The sequence below is a fragment of the Grus americana genome, chromosome 9 (genome assembly GCF_028858705.1).
Source record: "Grus americana isolate bGruAme1 chromosome 9, bGruAme1.mat, whole genome shotgun sequence".
Lineage (NCBI taxonomy): Eukaryota > Metazoa > Chordata > Aves > Gruiformes > Gruidae > Grus > Grus americana.
In genome coordinates, this window is record NC_072860.1 from 27,936,784 (window position 1) to 27,955,829 (window position 19,046).

Here is a 19,046-nt window from a genome sequence, read left to right on the forward strand (position 1 = left end):
TGCACCAAACACGTTTCTGCTAATGTTGGCTGCATTTTTCTTGTTTTCTTTAAGATTGGACTCTGGCTTTAATTGCCCCCTTGCCCGTTAACCTTCCATGAGCACTCAGCTATGGTCCCCTCCGTGCCCGAGGGTGGATGCTGAGGGTCCCGTGTTTCGTGCAGCGAAGGCGCCCGCTGACAGCAGCACCAGCAGCTCCCTGGGTCTTCCCTGGCAGTTTTGGTGCAGAAGCAGTTAAATGGCTGGGCAAGGATGGCATCAGGTCTTTCAAACCACAGCAGGCTCATGCAGCTCCTCTGTATGACTGAAGGAATAGCCAAAAGATAACGATCAGGAGAATAATGCACTTTGTAATATGAGGTGGGATACTTCTGAACACAGCTAGGCACATTGTTCCTTCCAGCCCTTCAGCAAAGCTTTGGCACAAAACCAGTCCCGCAGCCTGCGGAGGGTTCTTGCCTCTCCCCACGGCCAGCGGCATGTGCGGCCACGCTGGGGAACAGAGGAGTTTGTGAACGACAGCATTCATAACTTCCAGCCAGCCAATGAATCCAACAGCAGCCTCTGTTTTTTGTTTCTTTTTTTTTTTTTTTTTCAAAGTCCACATGACTCTGAAGAAGAGAATTTAATATTTTTTAAAACATCAGTACTAGTTTTCCCCTTGAAAATGCTTTCTCATCCGGAAACCCTAAAGCCCTGCTGGCTTACTCAGTTCCTCCTCTGAATTTTGGCCCTAATTCACTTAAAACACTGAGAGTATTTCAAGCATTTAAAGTGCATTCCTAGGTTGGAGCAGTTAATGGGACTGAAGTCAAGGAGGCTGCTCAGAAGACTGCTTTAAGTGAGACAAATCTGTTTGAGGACCTCAGTGAACTGAAGGCTAAAAAAGAGATCTCGCTTCTGACCACAACTGAGTCTAACTGACTATTGAGTATTTCATCATCCCAGCGTAAACACAGAGCAAAAAACATACAAAAACTGTAATGTGAAACACAAATAAAAATGAGGGAATTGTTTTTCTTGTGTATCGTTCTTCAGTAGGCAAAAAAGTAGATGCTTTTTGCCATGAACCACTCTCTTGATTTTTTTTCTTAAGCATTGTGTACTCTCCTTGTTTTTTATATTTTGAAACTGTCCCCCTGCTTTTTTTTGGCTGTTGGACTGAGATCTGTTGTAGAATTTATGTCTGCAGTTCATTCCTCCATTCCAAACAGAAGATGTGTTGTTTAAAATAATGTCTATACTGTTATACTATTCTTTGCTATATTCTTAACCTCATGCTTTAGACTTGCAGAACAATACTTACTATGCTTGCAGCTAAATTAGGGTAGTAGTTAGCAAAACTGTTGTGAACAGCAATGACTCTCTGTCCTTGCTTAAGGCAACTAGGCCTGGAAAGATCCCAATCTGTGAAGGTCAGATTGTCTTGTTAGGAATACGTGGTTCCTGGTAGAAATTATTTCCATTAGATCAGATGTGTATATATATAATTAGCAGAAGAAAACCAGATAGGATTCTTAAGGGAACAACTATGCAGCCAATGAAGTTATTGTATCAGAGAGGTGTTTTTTTTCAATAAATCTATTACACAGAGAACAGAATCATATTTCTTTTTACAACAAATTGGATCTTATCCCAAAAAGCCCGCTCTATAGCAAAGCTAGACAAAGAATGTAAAGCTCACATTTTATTCTTATATCTCAAAATGACACGACACACTGAATTGCACATGGCATAATAAAATGTTATATAGCCCTGAGTTTTATTTCAAGAATATACCTGTTTTGGATAAGCAGTAAGAAAATCCCTTTCCTTACGTGGTGCTTGGGGAAGGCAAGCATTTTTTAGAGAACTGTCTTGCTCAAGAATGTAGAGGATTGACAAAGCCGGTAGTGGAGACACAGTAGGCATATCCAGCACCAGAAAACTTCAGTACTCAGAGAACTTGCTGTTTCAGTTATCGTATCAGCATACTCATTTGATCAAACTGATCTCTAGAAACCAGTGGACATCCTTTCTCTAGTTTCCCTGGGCAGATGGATGGGGGGACTCATGGAGCCTTTATTGTGAAGTACCTGTGGGTCTGGAGATGCTGCGAGTGCTGTCACAACCGCTGGGAAACCACCAGTGGGAAATTCTAGAAAGTAGCAAGTCCCAGAAATTCTGCTGGTTTTAAGACTCTGTTAAAATTTATGATAAAGATGTTATCACGATTGCTGTTAATTGGTAGACAGGAGTTTCAGGTCCCAAAAAATCCTTACAGTCCTGTGCTAGAGGAGTCTGAGCCTTCAGCCAGCAGAGTCCCTGCTGTCAGCAGAGACTTTGGCATGGACCCGCTGTTAGTGGGCAAGCAGTAAAGCTCAATGTTTCTGTTGCATCTACAGAACTGGAAATAATGCCTCAAAGTACCTGCTATCTCATTGTACAGAGACATGAGAACCCAAACCGAGGAACAGGTTGGTCAAGATACCAATTGCAGAAATTGATGAAAACATCCTTAGGTGACATGACTTGGCTTCAGTTATTTTTCTGTAATCATCATCTTAGAATTCATGCCAAACTCAAAAGACCAAAAAATGGGGACTGTTTATAGTATGCAACAAAACCAATCTATACAAAGCTAAATTAATCACTGATGTAAAACAACTGTCTTCAGAAGAGTTTTGCCTGAATTGAATGCTGCTCAATCACATTGTCTATGTTAGCATGGTTCCTAAGATACTGATCACAGCAATACAAATAATTGTATTTCAAATATTCCACTGCCATTCTTTTTTTTTTGCTGTTGTTGTTCATTCCAGATGAAACTACTCTGCAGATGGATACAAGTCATGCGTAGCCTGGGGCCCACCGTTTCCATTCTTGCATCTAGGACAAAAAAATATTATTCCTGTAAAAATAACCAGTCATTTAATTGCATTTCCTATGGGTATTTGAAGGCTGTCTCTCCAACTGTTTTGTAGGTGTAGCATTGGACGTGTACCTGCCCTCTTCTGCTCTGCCTCTGCAGTCACAGAGTGGGCAGGGATCTGAGAATGGATCCCTGGAAAGCAACTCCTGTCTTCAGGAACAGACCCTTCCTTGGTAGGGACTGTGTTCCCATTATAACCAGTTCTAGTCCTTTCAGAATTGAATACTTGAGTTATGAACCTGCTTTAGAACAAGTTAGATCGTGTGGGTATGAAAAGCCAGTATTTCTTCCACCTGGTGGTCTAGAATCTTAACTTTGGCTTAATTCCTTTTCTTCAGGCTGCCTGATATAACAGCTCCAAGGAAGATGTGATCTCCACAGCCATCATAAGAGGGGAAGCAATTCTGAAGAAAGGTGAAAATTGAAATTTATTTTTTTATGTAAAGTATTTAATTTTTAATCAACAAGCGCATAAGGGATAATCTCTCTTAGAAGATCTGCAGAATGTGTTTCTGAGCACTGTCTCATCTTCTGGGACACAACAACCAATTCCTCTGAACTACACAAACATCCAGATTGGATCTCCTCAAAACATCCTGTGCACCTGCTATTTGGAACAGCTTTTGAACAGCCACTTGTGTCCTTCTCCATTTCAGAAACGCACAGGAAGAATCCCCGTTTCACTTAATGTCTAGGCACAGCTCTGAACTAGAACTATGGATAAGCTTGCTGAAAGCCAGAGAGAATGTCCTCCCGTCCCTGAAAAAAAGCATTTGGTGAGGGGCTTCTTGCTAACGTGTCATGCACCTCTGTGTTCCTCTGGATGTTCTGTACAGGACTTCATTTCCCTAATAATCTTTGAGTGGGTTTCTCATGCTTGTTGGCCAAAAACAGTGGCCAGGATCACTCCAAGGGATCTTTATATGGACTTTTCCTTTTATGTGATACGAGCTAATGTGCAGTTTGTCCTTTTGGCTCAGATCTGGCACTTGTCTCCATGTTTTTTCTCTTCTGAATTAGAGACTGCAGTTTGCAATGAATTATCCTATTTAGGACAAAATAATTCTCAGATTATTTTAGGAATGTTCCTCCCTTGAATTTTGTTATCCACTACCCATAAGAGTAATGAAAACCTGTGACTCTACTCTGTAACCTCTCGGGGGGAAGACACCAAAGGTACCTCTGTGCTTTGTGAAGGACAAGGTACCTGGTGATGCTTAGCAAGTAATTAATAACTACAGAAATACATAAACAAGTATTACTGAATAGGACTTGGTTTGGTTTTTTGATAGGAGAGAGATGAGAGAAGACATGGGAGCAGAACGAATTGGATCTCTGTCATGCTCTAAATACGTGGATGCACATAAATATCACACAAACTTACCGTGTGGTGTTTCATGGCTGTAAAGACACCATAAAGCAGGTTTTGCCCTTGTTTCTTCTCTCCCTCTTCAAAAAATGAGCCCTCTTTATTCAGCTTTCTCTGAAACAGTTGTGCAGTTGCAGGAATAGGAAGAGGTAACCTTGAATCCCTTGAACTCCTGCCTTTTTAGACAATTGAGTGCATATAGCCAAAAACTGGCATCAGGAGCAAGGCAGCTGCAGCACGTTCCAAATATTGCTCTATTTAAAGCATCCCAAGGCTCACAAGAACAACTGCAGAGGCAAACCTTAAAACTCGCCAATAAAACCAGCAGAGGAGGAATGGCAGAACCAGGTAAGATGCACAGTTAAATGTGACTGTAACCATGTATTCTTAAAATTCATAAATCTGAGCCATGTAACATGAAAATACTCGGCTGTTTGTATTCTTGTATGATACACTATATATTTTACTTTTCAGTAAGAAGGTGTACTTAGTTTAAAAGCTAATTCTATTGACAGCAATGAGCTTAAAGTACTGTGGGTTCCTCCCGTATTTCTGAATCCTGCCAGTTCTGTTTTCTTTAGGTTTTCTGTATTTGAGATTTTAAGTTGACTAACATAATTAGATGGAACTGTGTAAAATGAGTTATGTTTGACAATGTTTTAAATATACTGTCTGTGTAGCTGAAATCTGAGTGTAATGCTAGGTGAACTTAGATTTTTAACCCCACAAAGCCCAAGTGGCAGAGCAAAATGAAATTTTAATAATGATCGTTTCATTATAAGCACGTTTTCACTTTGTCCAAGGAGAAAAGGCATTTTATAAAAATGCATTTTATGTTCATTGTCATTTCCCATTTACATCACTGTAAGAGGTTTGGATGGTGAAATGACTGTAAGTTTAAATATAGTGTTAGCTATGTACAGAGTTACTCATGTAGTACTTTTTCTTGTAAAAGCAACTTTTTTATACATCCTCATAGCTATATTAGAAGTTTTTAAAGACTTTTATCTCCTTTTTTTCGCACCATTACCACTGGTATCTAAGGATAGTGGAATTCTACTGAGCTCAGATACAACAGGATACTGAATACTGTTTCTTAATTATAGTTTTCACTGATATCCACAGAAATTATACTGATACTGGTATTCCACCAGGAATTAGTACTTATGTATCCTACCAGTGCAAAATATGGTTATAGTTATTTGTGTTTAAATGTAAAAAAAAAAAAAGCAAAAAGCAATGTGGCCATAATCACTCGGACGGAGCAGGCTGGCGCCAGCCCCTGGGCAGCAGCGGGAGTCGCAATGCCGGGGCGGCTGGGCTGGCTGCCTCTGCCCTACCCCGGATTAGAAATGGTTGGGCAACCTCGCTGAAATGAGTAACTGCAGGGTTCGCATGATTTTCAAATATGAAGCTGCCAAATGCCATCAACACAAAAGCCTGCCCGCATCAGTTCTGTGGTTAAATTAGATTTTGGAGTACCACAGTACTGGCAGCACATAAGGAATACAGGAAAAACTTGTCTGTTGGGGCTGGGAGACGCTCAGGAGACGTGGTCCGCTGGGCATGCCCACACGCTCCCTCCCTGCTGACCGGTGTGTGGTCACACGGCCATCCCCGCGACGGGTTAGTGGTTCGGTCGTGTGTGTGACATAAAATACAAAGAAAACTTCCATGAAATTCTGAGGCAGTTTGGAATAGGGAACATAAGACTGCGAGTTTGAGCTTGCCAGGCTCGGGCAGGGAACCATTCCCTTCTTTATCTGCCAAGCCTCTGCCTGTTTAAAGTAAGTGGGAATTTTCCCACCTGGTATCTTGGGGTGCCCTGGTCAGCGTGGTCGGGCCCGGACATTGCAGGGGTGAAGGCAGCTCAGTGAGACCACAGGCGTCATTTTGCTCATGGTAGCTGATAGGAGTTTTGACCAACTACAGACTGCAAAACCCAGCCAACTAAGAGTTCTGGATAAAAGAGAAACCCCAGAAAAAAAGAAGATAGCAATCAGATGAAGTTTATCAGTATATTTAAGCTGCATTTAGCTTGGAAACCTGTGCTCCTGTATCCTGTAGTTGAGGGATCCTTGGATTCACTGTGGTATCCCGTGGTGGGCAATTCCCAGGGCTTCCCACCTGCAGAAGCGCAAAGCTTGGAGTCTGTCTATCATATGCAGAGGAACCCTGCTGTAGCACAGCAAAAGTGCTGTGTGTTTGCTGCTCTGACCAGCCACTCTCTGTTTATTTTGAGATAAATTCATGTTTGAAGTAGAGAAAAATTACTATAATGGGGGAAAAAGAAAAGTAATTTGTAGATAGAACATCAGCTTACATACATAGGTTACAGTAAGATTTCTGTATTTATTCTCGCTGCCATCCAGAATTGGCTTTTTTATTTCAGCAGGCTCTGGCTCGAACCCCAGAAGCCAGGGTTTGTTTCCTTGGTCTGTTTGAAAGGAAGACTTGTGACTGCTCCTCAACAACCCACGTTTCCCTCGATATTCTGCTTTTATGTGCATTCATCTACACAGTGATTATAATGAAACCTCTTGCTTTAGGATTTTAGCTGGTTACCTGCAGGTGTCAGCAAAGATTTCTTTCTTTCCAAACCACAGTTGCATAGAAGTATTCTGTTCCTCACTGGTAGTCCCTGCACACCCCACCTCCACCTCAGGCTGGAACGCGGGCGACGCAGATGCTTCCTTTCTGGCTGTTGGTGGCACAGCCGTGCTCCATGGCGAGGGCAATGCTGATTCTCAGATTTAGACTCAGGATAATTTTCCCTTGGACCAAATATTGGGACCTTGGAGCCTCACCTTCTTCTGAGGCCTCGCGAAGGGGTTACCTCCTTGTGTGTCTCACTGGTCAAGCCCTTGTGCGTATCTCACACATCAGTCTCTCCTGCTTGTGGCATAAAATATGGTCTTCCAAGCAGTTGCTTTACTCTAACTCTTGGGGTATCTGTCCTGTGACATACAGGAGATCAGAGCAAATGATCTCATGGTCATTTCTGTTCTTCAACTCTGAAACACAAGTATTCCCAATGGCTCCCATGAAACTCTATCCCTCGGAGCCAGCTGCTGCTGCTGCCTCATGACAAATGCTGGGCACGGCATTCCCATCAGGACTTGCCAGCCTCTCTTATCGTACTGCATTTAAACTGGAGCTCATGTAACAAAACACCATATTCAGCAGACACAACAGCAGCGCAGCAAACTCTTCCATGTTCCTCACCAGGATCCAGCCCTTTATTTGTAACAGGACCTTTAGAAAGAATGGCAAGTAGAGAGAAATGACTCCCAGAAAAGTAGCTTTACCTTACAAAGTGTCAAAGGAAAACAGTCTTTAAATGCAACCAGTAAGGGACTCTCCTGCGGCCAAAGGACACCCAGTTTCAGAGCAGGATTTTATCTTTTTGCTGTATGGCTGCTTATCTGTTTAATATTTTTATAGCAGCACATGCAGATTTTCTATCTATATGTTCTCTCTTTCCCTCTCGGTAGATAGACCGTGCAATATCATGGTGAGACACGTTTATGTTGTGCATAGCTTTAAAAGAACAATGTGGAAAACCTTAAATTATTAAGCATCTCTCCGAAGTCTGTCTGCTTGATCTAAACTGTGCAAGGTGTTGTGAATAGTTTTACATTATTTATTAGTCCCTTCCAAAACCTGGAAATCTTTTAACTGCAGAAAGATATGCTTTAAAATGTTGTAATATATTACTGGTAAGTAACATGATCTCAAAGGTTGATACACTGCTTTCTGCCAAGCTTCTGCTATTTGCAGGAAACTAGTAGAAGGGTTTTTGAAATTCTGATGCTGTACAGAAATATATTTATATGAAGCGCTAGTCCTGCTTTCTGCATGCTCCTTGTAGAACCAATGCCTGCATTGGACTACACGTCTCCATGTAATTTTTTAGCTGCTTCTAGTACTAGCGGGCAGTACAGGCAAGATGTCAGACGTTTGTGCCTGCCCCAAACCAGGCAAGTGGTACATTCACATTGGAAACTCTTACGTTATATTCTTACTTGCAAGTGGGGAACGTCCTTGCGCTAGATAATGACATCAACCTTAACTACCCCATATCGCTGTAGTGACAGGACAGGAGAGGGCTAAGTCGGTCACTGTGCACAGAAAGCACAGAGATGACCTATGAATCCCTGGCGCACAGCCTCTGGCAAACATGCCCAGGGAAGCTGTGGCTGCCCCGGCAGTGTTCAAGGCCAGGTTGGATGGGGCTTTGGGCAACCCGGGCTGGTGGAGGGTGTCCCTGCCCATGGCAGGGGGGTGGGACTGGATGGGCTGGGAGGTCCCTTCCCACCGAAACCAGGCTGGGATTCTATGTCAGGGATTGAATCCTCAGTCTGCCAGGAAAGCTGTTGCCAATAAAGTCCAGTACAGATGTTCTCCTGATGACCTATGGAGACCAAGGACAGAACCGTGCTTCTGTCTCCTCCTTGTACCCTGCTGCTTTTGGAAGTGCTAAGCCTTGTACCTATCTGATTGCAGAGACCATAGCATGGAAATCTCTTTGGGCTTTTGCTATGTATTCTCATTAGAAGCCTGCCAAGATATGGTGATCCATGCTAAAAATAGTGATCATAGATAATGTGGCCTAAGCTCACAGGTATCTTTTTGCTCTGTGATAATCGTGGGTTTGATGTGCTTAAATTTAGTGAATTCAGCATCAATGTGATGTGGCCTTTCTGAAAAAGACCATCTTTTCTCTTTCAGCCCAAGTCCCGCTTTCACGTCTCGTTGTACCTATACTCCTTGCAGTTGGCTGGATCGTGGGTTGTGCGCTAATGGTTTACATTGTCTTCTCTTGATGGAAGTAAGTGACTTGTACATTATCATATACCACCCACGCTTTCTTTGGCTCGCTCTGCCACCTTTTTAAATGTAATTTTCTTTGTCTTACAGGACAGAAGAATTTACAATGATGTTGATTAGAAGAACCTGGAAGTTAAATTGAAATTTCTAATTACTAAAATTGTATAAAATGAGTTATTTTTAATATCAACACTGTAAACATGGTGTACACTTTTTATGCACAACAAAAGTTTGAAATGCTAATTAGAGCATTAGGAAGAATCACCAAACCAATTTGCCAGTTTTCAAATGGTTTGTAATTGAGCGAGTAGTTTTTGGAGTCCAGTGCTAGGTCAGATACCTGCCTGTTCTGCAGCCTGCTTTGTTGTTGCCACCTTGATTTTAAGCCATTTTGGAAACAGTATTCCCAGAGTTACTGGTGCAGTGGTAGACAAAATGGGACTTAGGCTCGTTTGTGAGATGTGCCGAGCTGGGGAAGAAGTATCTCAATGTATTTGGGAAAGTTTTGAGTTAGGCAATTTTTAAGTTTTGTAGTGTAAAAAAAAAAAAGAAATTATTAAATTTAAAATATTGTGGTGGTACACTCTGCCTGTCCCAAGATTTGAAGCGTTAGTGTCTAAATAAATTTTCTGAAACTACATTAGCTTCCTTTTTCTTAAAAAAAGTCAAACAGTCATACAAGCATACTAGTACATAAATAAAAAAAATATCCTTTAGAAAATGAAAGGCAGACAGGGAAAGTTACCTGGAAGCAATGCATCCTAAATTGTATGACTTGGACTTTCTAAGTCCTAAAACATTTGGTTTTTATTTAATAGTATGTAGATAAATACCAAATTAACTGCTGGTCTCTTCTGTTTACATGATGCTCAGGGCCTCATTTTGTATTTTTACATTGGCAACCAATGCAGATCTTGTCAAATTAAATGCCACTGGACTCGGCGGGCACTGAACTGGATTGAGACCGTGTGGAATTCCAGCCCTGTATTCCGGCATGCCGGCAGCCCCCCTCTGCGGGCACCACCCAGAGTGCAATCCAGGGAGACTGGAGAACAAAGGTAGAATTCAAAATGAAACTAAATATCTAGTCTGGAAAAAATACAATGTAATAGGTGAAAATTCAATTTCTGCACCTCGTAGGAACTGTTAAAAAGCACAAATACAGGACAGGGAACTGCTGGCTGGATAGCAATTTTCAGAAAAGAGCCTGGGAATTGCCATGTATCACAATCTGAATTCAGGTCAGCAATGTCATAACGTGGGTGTGAAGAGGGACAAATACCAGAAAAATAGCCTGAGAGATGCATGAAATCCCCCCGTCCCACAGGGACCAGTCGTGGGCCGGTGGGAAGGAACTCGGGAGAGCAGCAAGAGGGAACTGAGGTTTGTTACATTTAACCAGGGAGAAAATGGAGTGGGTCAGCCTAGAAAAGAGCAGACTGAAGAAAATGTGAGTATTAAATATATCAAACTTTTTGAAAGAGGAAGGGAATAATCTCTTCTTGGTGATATATAGGGCAAGAAGTAATGAAGAACTAGCAAGTGAGATTCAGGCTGTCCCTATGGTAAAGACACAGAAGTACTGGAAGAAATTTTTAGGCATAATAATATTATTGTTGATTACTGGTGGCCTTTAAGAACAGATGGACAAACAGCCCTCGGGTATGCAGCAGCAGCACAGGTGATCCTGCCTTGGTGCCCGAGGGCAACTGTTTGACATCTCCTCATGCGTGTGACTGTAAGTACTCCCACGAAATTCTGCGGGACTGTTTGCAGAGAAGGCAGAACCGACTGATGGTAACCACAGGCAAGTGCCACTTCCAACATTAGGTTTTGTGGCACTTGAGGAAAACATTTTAATACTGGTTGCAGTGATAGGAAAAGTCTGTCTAACAGAAGAGGAGGTGAGCTGTAGATCAAGCATGCAGTGCGTAGGTAAAGCCATGTGAAGAAAGGCAGCGGCACTATCAGGCACAGAGACTGACCATGGAGGCTAATGTTCAAATGAACGCATTGCACGTCAGTCATCTCCATCGAACTATGGCGTACGTGGCAGAAAGGGCTGAGCCTTCCGTCACATATTTAATGCTTTAACTTCATACATTTTTAAAACCTCCTAGATGTTTCCTGAGTCATGAAGAGGAGGACGAGGCGTGAGAGAAGCCTTTCTGTGGTTTGATCCAAGGGGCGGGTGGGCCGTTCTCTGCATTTCCCAGTTTTCATGTTCTACTGCCAGCGTGCTCACGTGCAGCTAGCGAGGCAGCTCAGTCACCTATCAAACGAGGGCAGAAGCTGAGAGGATCACAGGCCTCGAGGCGAGATAGGCGCTGGTAGGTATCGCATGGCATACCAAACCCGAGTATACGAACTGGTTTGCCCTGCAGTCACCTGAAGATACTGTATCTGAATTTTGTATCTGAATTGGCTTTGGTGTGGTATTCTCATGCCTTTCTTTAGAAACTTGGACTTACGTGACACATTGCTGAATATCAAACTTTTTAAATAGCTGCTACCAGCTAATGAACTTCAAACTTTTTAGAAAGAGGCAAGAGTTAATTTCTCATGAGGCCTGGGGAAGTATTTTTAGCTGTATTATGAAGAAAATTTCTTGGAATCTATTGTTATGAAACAGCAACATGTACATCCTTCAAAAAGAAAACATCAGTTTTATTTAAGGTTGGGAGGTCTGTTGTACAGCATGGCGTGTCTAGAATTGGGGCTCAGACTCAGTGTGCCCTCCTGATTATCGTGTTCTAGGGGGTTTGCCTTTTTTAATTATAATTGGAGATAATTATACTCACCCACTAGATAATGTGCCTTGAGACCCTCCAGTGGCCTGGTCATTTAAATCAGATAATCTGAGCCACTGTATTTTCACAGACAGCTTTGAGCTTTGGAGCTCAAACATTTTTACACTAAAAAGTTTCAGTTCTCAGAAGACTAAATCATTAATAATTCAATCCCCAGTTAGAGAAGTGATTGTGGGAGGCACGCCTCGGAGATCCTAGCAAGATGTACGTTTAAGGGAATGTGAAAAAAATCTTAATAACCCTTGATGGGGTTAGATAGAGAAACTATATTTTTGACTCCTGCTCACGCAATTTGTGTAATTTTGAGAATGCGAGGAAGGCACGTCAATCAGACGTCCTGTCTCCATCTGTGGTCAGTATCTGTTATCCTTTAGGAATGGAAACAAAAGAGAAATATATTTGACCATAATGCAACCGTGAAAATTCCTTTGCAACTCCAGCAGCTATTAGCAGAAACACTGAAGCGTGACATTCAGTTTTGGGAATTGCTTTAGCACCTGTGGATGAACAGAGGGTGCAGGGGCAATCCTGTTTCATCAAATGTCCTGAAAGAGAGGGATAAACTGAGCAGTCTCTCGGCGAGCTGGGGATTCCTGATCTCTGCAGCAGCTGCTGCGTCCATGTGAGGACCCCTAGCATCACTCGCTGTCTTCTAGTCACTTCCAGATCCATTCTGACTCACTCGTACACATAGACCATGTAAGCTAAGAGGCTAGTTTAGGCATATACTTCAAGCAGGTGTATTATCTCATTTCCTAAGACTGAGACGATCCAGACTGACACTAGATCTGCCTGTCCGAACCCTAGACAACAGGAGGCTCCTTGAAGACAGAGGTAGGTGCACATGGAGTTCAATTCTCGAATTTATTTTTTTTTAAATCTCCCAGAAACCCCAGTGCTGAGAAATTAAGTGATTGCCATTATACAAAGTCCCAGTCTATGTCTTGTCTGACAAGCTCATTCTTCCTTTTGGAGTGGACAAAGCAAACGGGCAGTTTCTGACCCTGCACAACTTCTCGGCTGTGTCTAGTTTGCATTATGCCAGCAGCAGCTCCCGCGCAGCTGCGGCGCGCCCTGCGGACAGCACTGCATGGATGGGCCGGCTCCCTGCCCGCTGCCGGGACAAGGAGGCACAGACACTGACTTCATAGCCAACACGTACGTGGTTTTACATTTTGGTTTATTTACCAGGCACTGATGAAAACAGTTCTCAAAGATCCAGATGACCCAAGTGGCTTTTTCAGGTGTCTAACAACACTTGGCATTGAATGTTTCAAATTAAAATGTTACAGAGCTAAAATATAAACATTACAACATGTTCTAGCTTTACCTGATTTTTGGGAGCAGAAAGATCTGATTTGGCAGAGCAAACCAAAATAACTTTCTAGGTTGGCTTCAATATTGTCAAGCTGACGTGCTATATACAAAGGAACAGAAGTGCCTGCCAGTTTTGTAGAGTAATGAAAAGAGGATTATTCCAAGAAAATATGCATCCCACACGCTGTTTGAAGCACACTGACCACTCTGCAAAGTGGCCTTTTGCAGCCACCTTCAGGACAACCCACTCGGGTGCCTTTTCGTAAGGAAACTATACAACGCACTGCTGAAGCTTCCCACACTTGCAGGGGTGTATTGTAACAAAAGGTGGGGTTTTCTCCTTGAAAAATAAAACGAGTGTATAAGTGTTAAGTTTTTTCTCTGAAAGACAGAGATGCTAGCAATTTAGAAGAAAACTTACCCATTCAGGTTTCTACCAAAATCCAGGCGTGTTGCTATTAATGCATGGTTATAGCTTCAGTTTTTCTGTCACAGTGCCAGTACGTAGAACGTTTGCGTTGTTACGACACTGGAGAGGACTCCAGCTTCATTAGCAGTCTAATGCCATTGAGGTCTGAAGAGCTGTATCACGTCACCCGAGATCCAGTTCTTGATGAGCAAAGATGGCCTCACACATCGAGGGTGGGCACCTTTTTCAAGCCCCCTTTTCACTTCTATCATTTCCTTCCAGATAGGATCATGTTTTCTGTGCTCTAAGATGATTTTTACAGATTAATTTATTATTCATCTTTTTATTTACAAAAGCAAAGTGGGAATGTTTGGGTTTCTATTGCTCCAGAGAACGTTTGCCAACAGTTTGCACCACGGCCTCTGCTCAGTTTTCCCTGTTACCCACTGAACAACTACTTGGGTAAGTTGATTAGGGATGAATCTCTGTCCATCCATCCCAGGATGCTGCGTGTGGCTTCTTGGTATCTGTTCCAGTCTCTTGTTTATATGATTTTAATGCTTGCAATCCAATTCAAGGATATTATCATACACAAGAGTGTAACTGCGTTCCTCTTCACTGCGTGCAGAGCGGAGCAGTTGTGAGAAAGCCTGCGTGTAGACCAGAGTTTATCTTAAGGAGACCTTCCCACTCCAGACCTACACCAAAGACAGCAGCTCCAGGCACGCCAACCACCTCGGTGTCCCTTCTGCCCCGAAGGCTAACACCAGCAGAGACCATTTCCACCCACTCCCTGCCAGCTCCCACTCTCGCCCCTGCTGGCTCCAGGCCCAGCAGTGCCTTTCACACCTGTGTGTAACTATCGGTAACTGCGGGCCCTGGCCTAGCCCTGTTAGTAAAGACGGACCCCTTTCCCCAGCAGCGTTAGTGGAGGATGCTTCCTCAATCTTTGTCTTCTCTTGGTTAAAGTGGAAAGCGAACAACACACAGTCGGTCCTGCCTTCTCCTCTCTGATACGGCAGTCCCGCTCCAGGGTCTCCCCGGAGGCTTCTGGGGTTTGTCCAACCATAATCCCGGAGGGTGTGCGCAGCGCTGCATGCTCATGCTGGGTGCTGCTGCACGGGGAGGTGGCTGCCTGCTCAGCCCAGCATGGTGGTCATGCTGCTGGGCTGGGCCGGGCCAGGAGCCCCTCCCTGCCCCACAGAGAGGGACACTCCCCCCTGCCCCATGGAGAGACAGCCTCCTCCCGGGAGGAGCCCCCCTGCCAGGAGAGGAGGCAGGCTGTGCTACTGCCTCAGCTTCTGCTGCAAGGGGGTGGAGCTATGGGCACTGAGGGGTGGGGCCTGGAGAACCTTCTGGAAGGGGTGGAGCTATGGGCACTGAGGGGTGGAGCTATGGGCACTGAGGGGTGGGGCCTGGGAACCTCCTGGAAGGGGGTGGAGCTATGGGCACTGAGGGGTGGGGTCTGGAGAACCTTCTGGAAGGGGGTGGAGCTATGGGCACTGAGGGGTGGGGCCTGGAGAACCTTCTGGAAGGGGTGGAGCTATGGGCACTGAGGGGTGGGGCCTGGAGAACCTTCTGGAAGGGGGTGGAGCTATGGGCACTGAGGGGTGGGGCCTGGAGAACCTTCTGGAAGGGGTGGAGCTATGGGCACTGAGGGGTGGAGCTATGGGCACTGAGGGGTGGGGCCTGGGAACCTCCTGGAAGGGGGTGGAGCTATGGGCACTGAGGGGTGGGGTCTGGAGAACCTTCTGGAAGGGGTGGAGCTATGGGCACTGAGGGGTGGGGCCTGGGAACCTTCTGGAAGGGGGTGGAGCTATGGGCACTGAGGGGTGGGGCCTAGGAACCTCCTGGAAGGGGTGGAGCTATGGGCACTGAGGGGTGGAGCTATGGGCACTGAGGGGTGGGGTCTGGAGAACCTTCTGGAAGGGGGTGGAGCTATGGGCACTGAGGGGTGGAGCTATGGGCACTGAGGGGTGGGGTCTGGAGAACCTTCTGGAAGAGGTGGAGCTATGGGCACTGAGGGGTGGAGCTATGGGCACTGAGGGGTGGGGTCTGGAGAACCTTCTGGAAGGGGTGGAGCTATGGCACTGAGGGGTGGAGCTATGGGCACTGAGGGGTGGGGCAGTCCTCTGGCCCCCAGGTGCAAGCAGGGTGGGCTGGGGAAGGAAGGGCTCTATAGTTGGGGTCAGTGCCATGGTGGGGCTGGGCTGGGCATCACCACCTGCTCTCATTCCCTCCCAGGCTGCAGCACCTGGCCCTGCGGCAGAGGTGCACTCGGGCTAGCCTGGAAGCCGCCTCAGGGGTGTGTTTCAGCAAGGGCTGGCCCAGGCATCAGCTCTGGCCCCCTCAGGGCCATGACGTGCTGGCTCAGGCCGCCTGAAGCCTTGTTTTACCTTTAACCTGTGGCAGAGGTGGGGCTACTGCAGGTAGGAGCGTCTCCGGTTTTGTGTTAATGTTGGCTAGAGCTGACTCAGTCCTTACCCCTGTCCTGTTAGAGGAGTGGGGTGCATCGGTCCTGTGGGGCATGAAACTCAAAATGCTTCTAAGTACAACTGTAAGGTGTTTCTTCCTGTGTGTAGAAATCCAGGCCTAACTCGGATCCTGCTTTGGTTTGCAGACCCATTCCTGGCTCCCGTCTGGGAACACAGCAGAGGCTTTGTAGCCGTGTTCCTTTACTAGGGTTAGTAGTACATGATTAATTATATTTGCTTCTAAAAATACTTTTCTTCTTCAAAGCTGCAGAGGACATTGGTTCCTGTATGAAAATAGAGGACTTCTTAGTTTTTTTCCCTGTTGTGAGAGGCTTGTTTCTGTCCAAAGCCTATACCCCAAGTTATGTGGCAATATTGTATTTTGTTTGTTGCAGTTTTTGTTTACTGACATTTAAGAAACCAACCCTGGGGAATCAGTGGCCTGGGTAGGTCAATTGATTTGCAGGGTGTTACTGTGCTTCACCAGCTGTAGGAGCTGACATGAACCCCTCCTCAGTTGGAGGGGCCGACCTGCGTGTGCGTATCCCAAACCAGGTCCTTTGTAGTGCCAGTAACCATCAGCGGGTCACACTTAACAGCGGTCTCTTGGTTCCCTTTGCCTAGAAAGAGGGCTGCGGCTCCTCAGTCATTTGCAGAGAGGTCAGCTCGTACCTGTTTGCAGTCACAGAAAGTTGATTAAAATACATCAGTATTTAATGTTTTCACAGCAGCAGTGGTACAAGGCCCTCCAGCTTGTGGCCCCTCGAGCCTGGTGGTGTGCAAAGAAATGTGGTCAGCAGCCATTTCAGTGCTGGTGACTTAGAGTTGAGGTGTAATGGCAGGCTAAAGCGCAGATAGGGTTCACACCTGTGATAGCCTTTTCTGTTGGTACTCATGGAGTTGTATGATTTAATTAATGATTGTAACCCCTTGTATATCAGGATAGCTATGGTTCATTGGAGATAGTCTTAAAAGAATGAAGAGTTACTCTGCCAATATTATGTGCCTCAAGCTGAACTATTTAAAACTGATTTAATAGCTTATTGCTTTAATAATCAAATGGTAGCTACTTCTCTATGTAGGTATCTTATTCTGGGTGGTAATGAAGGGAAAAGGTCACCAGAGAAGCTCAGTACTCAGATGAGATCCCCTCCTGGAGAATAAGCTAACTAGAATTAGGAATGTAGGGCTGACAAAGACAGCCAGGCTTCCTGAGTCCAGTTCTGAAAGCTGTCCTCAAAGTAGGAAGTGTTTCTTGTAAACAGGTGGAAACATTCTGGTGAGTCTGTAACCCTCTGTAGCTGCATCCGGTTGAAGATGCACCGGACAACAGGTTTATTTAGGGAGAGCCTGGGAGCTGCTGCCGCCTTTCTCACTGACACAGGCTCTTCCGTAACAGCAGTTGAGTTATGCTTTCTGCCGTCCATTTTGTCTAGGTGACCATACCTCATTGTGGTGATTAATGACTTTGCCTTGCTTCATCCCCTTGTAGCTGGACTGCAGGCATGTAATTCACATGGCATGAAGCCCAGTCTGTAAGAAAGTCCAGCCTAGTGTAGGAGGTCTCAACACCAGCAGGACAACTATCTTCTGCTCCTATGTTAGTTTCTCATAAAATGCTAAATCAAGTTGCTGGTGTCAGTCCTTATGTTTAAGGCTCTAACTGAAATAGTACTGCTATTGTAGTGAGGAGAACAATAGCAAGTTTACCCTCCTTTAGTATTCTGCTGGAATATATCATGGTTGAGATACAAGACTTGAAATAGATATGGGACATTTGATAGCAATCAAGTGCAAATAGCTCAAAGTTCTCAGAAAATTTTAAAACTTTATCAATAAAATCTCTATATAAGGGAAGGAAGCCTTAGAACAATAAAATGATGTAAAATAAAATTTAGTAGCCTTAAATGTGTAATCTCACGAAGAATTATTCCAAACTATTTTCTTGTTTTCTGTTGTTCCCATTAGTGTAATATCTAATTGCTCTGTGAGGGTCTGTGTGGACAGTGGAGACCATACTGGATGGTGGTGGCGTTGCCAGGAGATCAGTGTAAAACAGAAGCTGTGAACGGGAAGTCTGAGTAGTGTCAGCACGAGGAATTTTGTCCCAAATACATGATTGATAGGTTCTGCTAGGTTTGTGAGATTTTGAACAGTACCTGTAAAGGCCAAAGGGGGGTATATTGTTCGGAAGCCAGTGCACATGGTCCTGGAGACAGGCAGCAGTTTCCTTACCAGAGGCAATCATCTTTGCTGCGGTGTGTACTAAACATTTCTCACTGTGCAGCAGGTCCCAGGCAACGCAACAGCCAGCTGAGCCTGCATGAGGGAATAAATGTAATTTCATGAAAGAGGAGGTGGGTAGGACTCCAGGGCATGGATCCAGCCTTCTGAGTCTGAGAGGCTGGTCTGAGCTTGTTAGGAGTCGCATCTGTTAAACACTGATTTTTATGAGGAAATGTTTTTCTGTCTTGAGCCACCACCATCACTTCCTCCCATATTTGGTTCTGGTATCTCGATGTGTGATGTGATGAGAATGGCTTGAGTTAACGCAGACCAAAGGAGACATCAAGACATGTGGAATCCAAGTAATTTTGGAAAAATCTGCCTGCTGTCAGAACTCAGTATATTTTTTTAATGATCATTGTTGTTGCTTTCACTTGTTTTCTGAACTGACTGCTTTCTGTTCTGTGGAACGTTGCCCCAGTAGTGTAAAGTTGGTTGTGTTACATAAAGTAATTCTGTGTTCTGCTGTGCTCACTCAGTGTGACTGACTCAGTATCTGCATCTTTGGTTCTTCTGGAGGAGAATTTATTCCAGTGCCTCCTGATAAAATAATTTTTGGACTTCTTTTTAAGGTTAGTGGGAGGATTTAATTCTCAGACAACTTCTGAGAGAATTAATTTAATCTCCTTCTATGAATATT

The 19,046-nt window shown here is 44.5% G+C and overlaps 1 protein-coding gene across 1 annotated transcript; it reads left to right on the forward strand.

Annotated features, from left to right (window-relative positions):
• Positions 1-4,004: 4,004 nt before the first annotated feature.
• Positions 4,005-9,834, forward strand: STRIT1 (small transmembrane regulator of ion transport 1). The gene is made up of 3 exons (XM_054835632.1): positions 4,005-4,628; positions 9,012-9,111; positions 9,201-9,834. The coding sequence occupies exons 1-2, from the start codon at positions 4,616-4,618 to the stop codon at positions 9,104-9,106; spliced, it is 108 nt and encodes a 35-aa protein (XP_054691607.1). The 5' UTR covers positions 4,005-4,615; the 3' UTR covers positions 9,107-9,111; positions 9,201-9,834.
• The last annotated feature ends 9,212 nt before the right edge of the window (positions 9,835-19,046 follow it).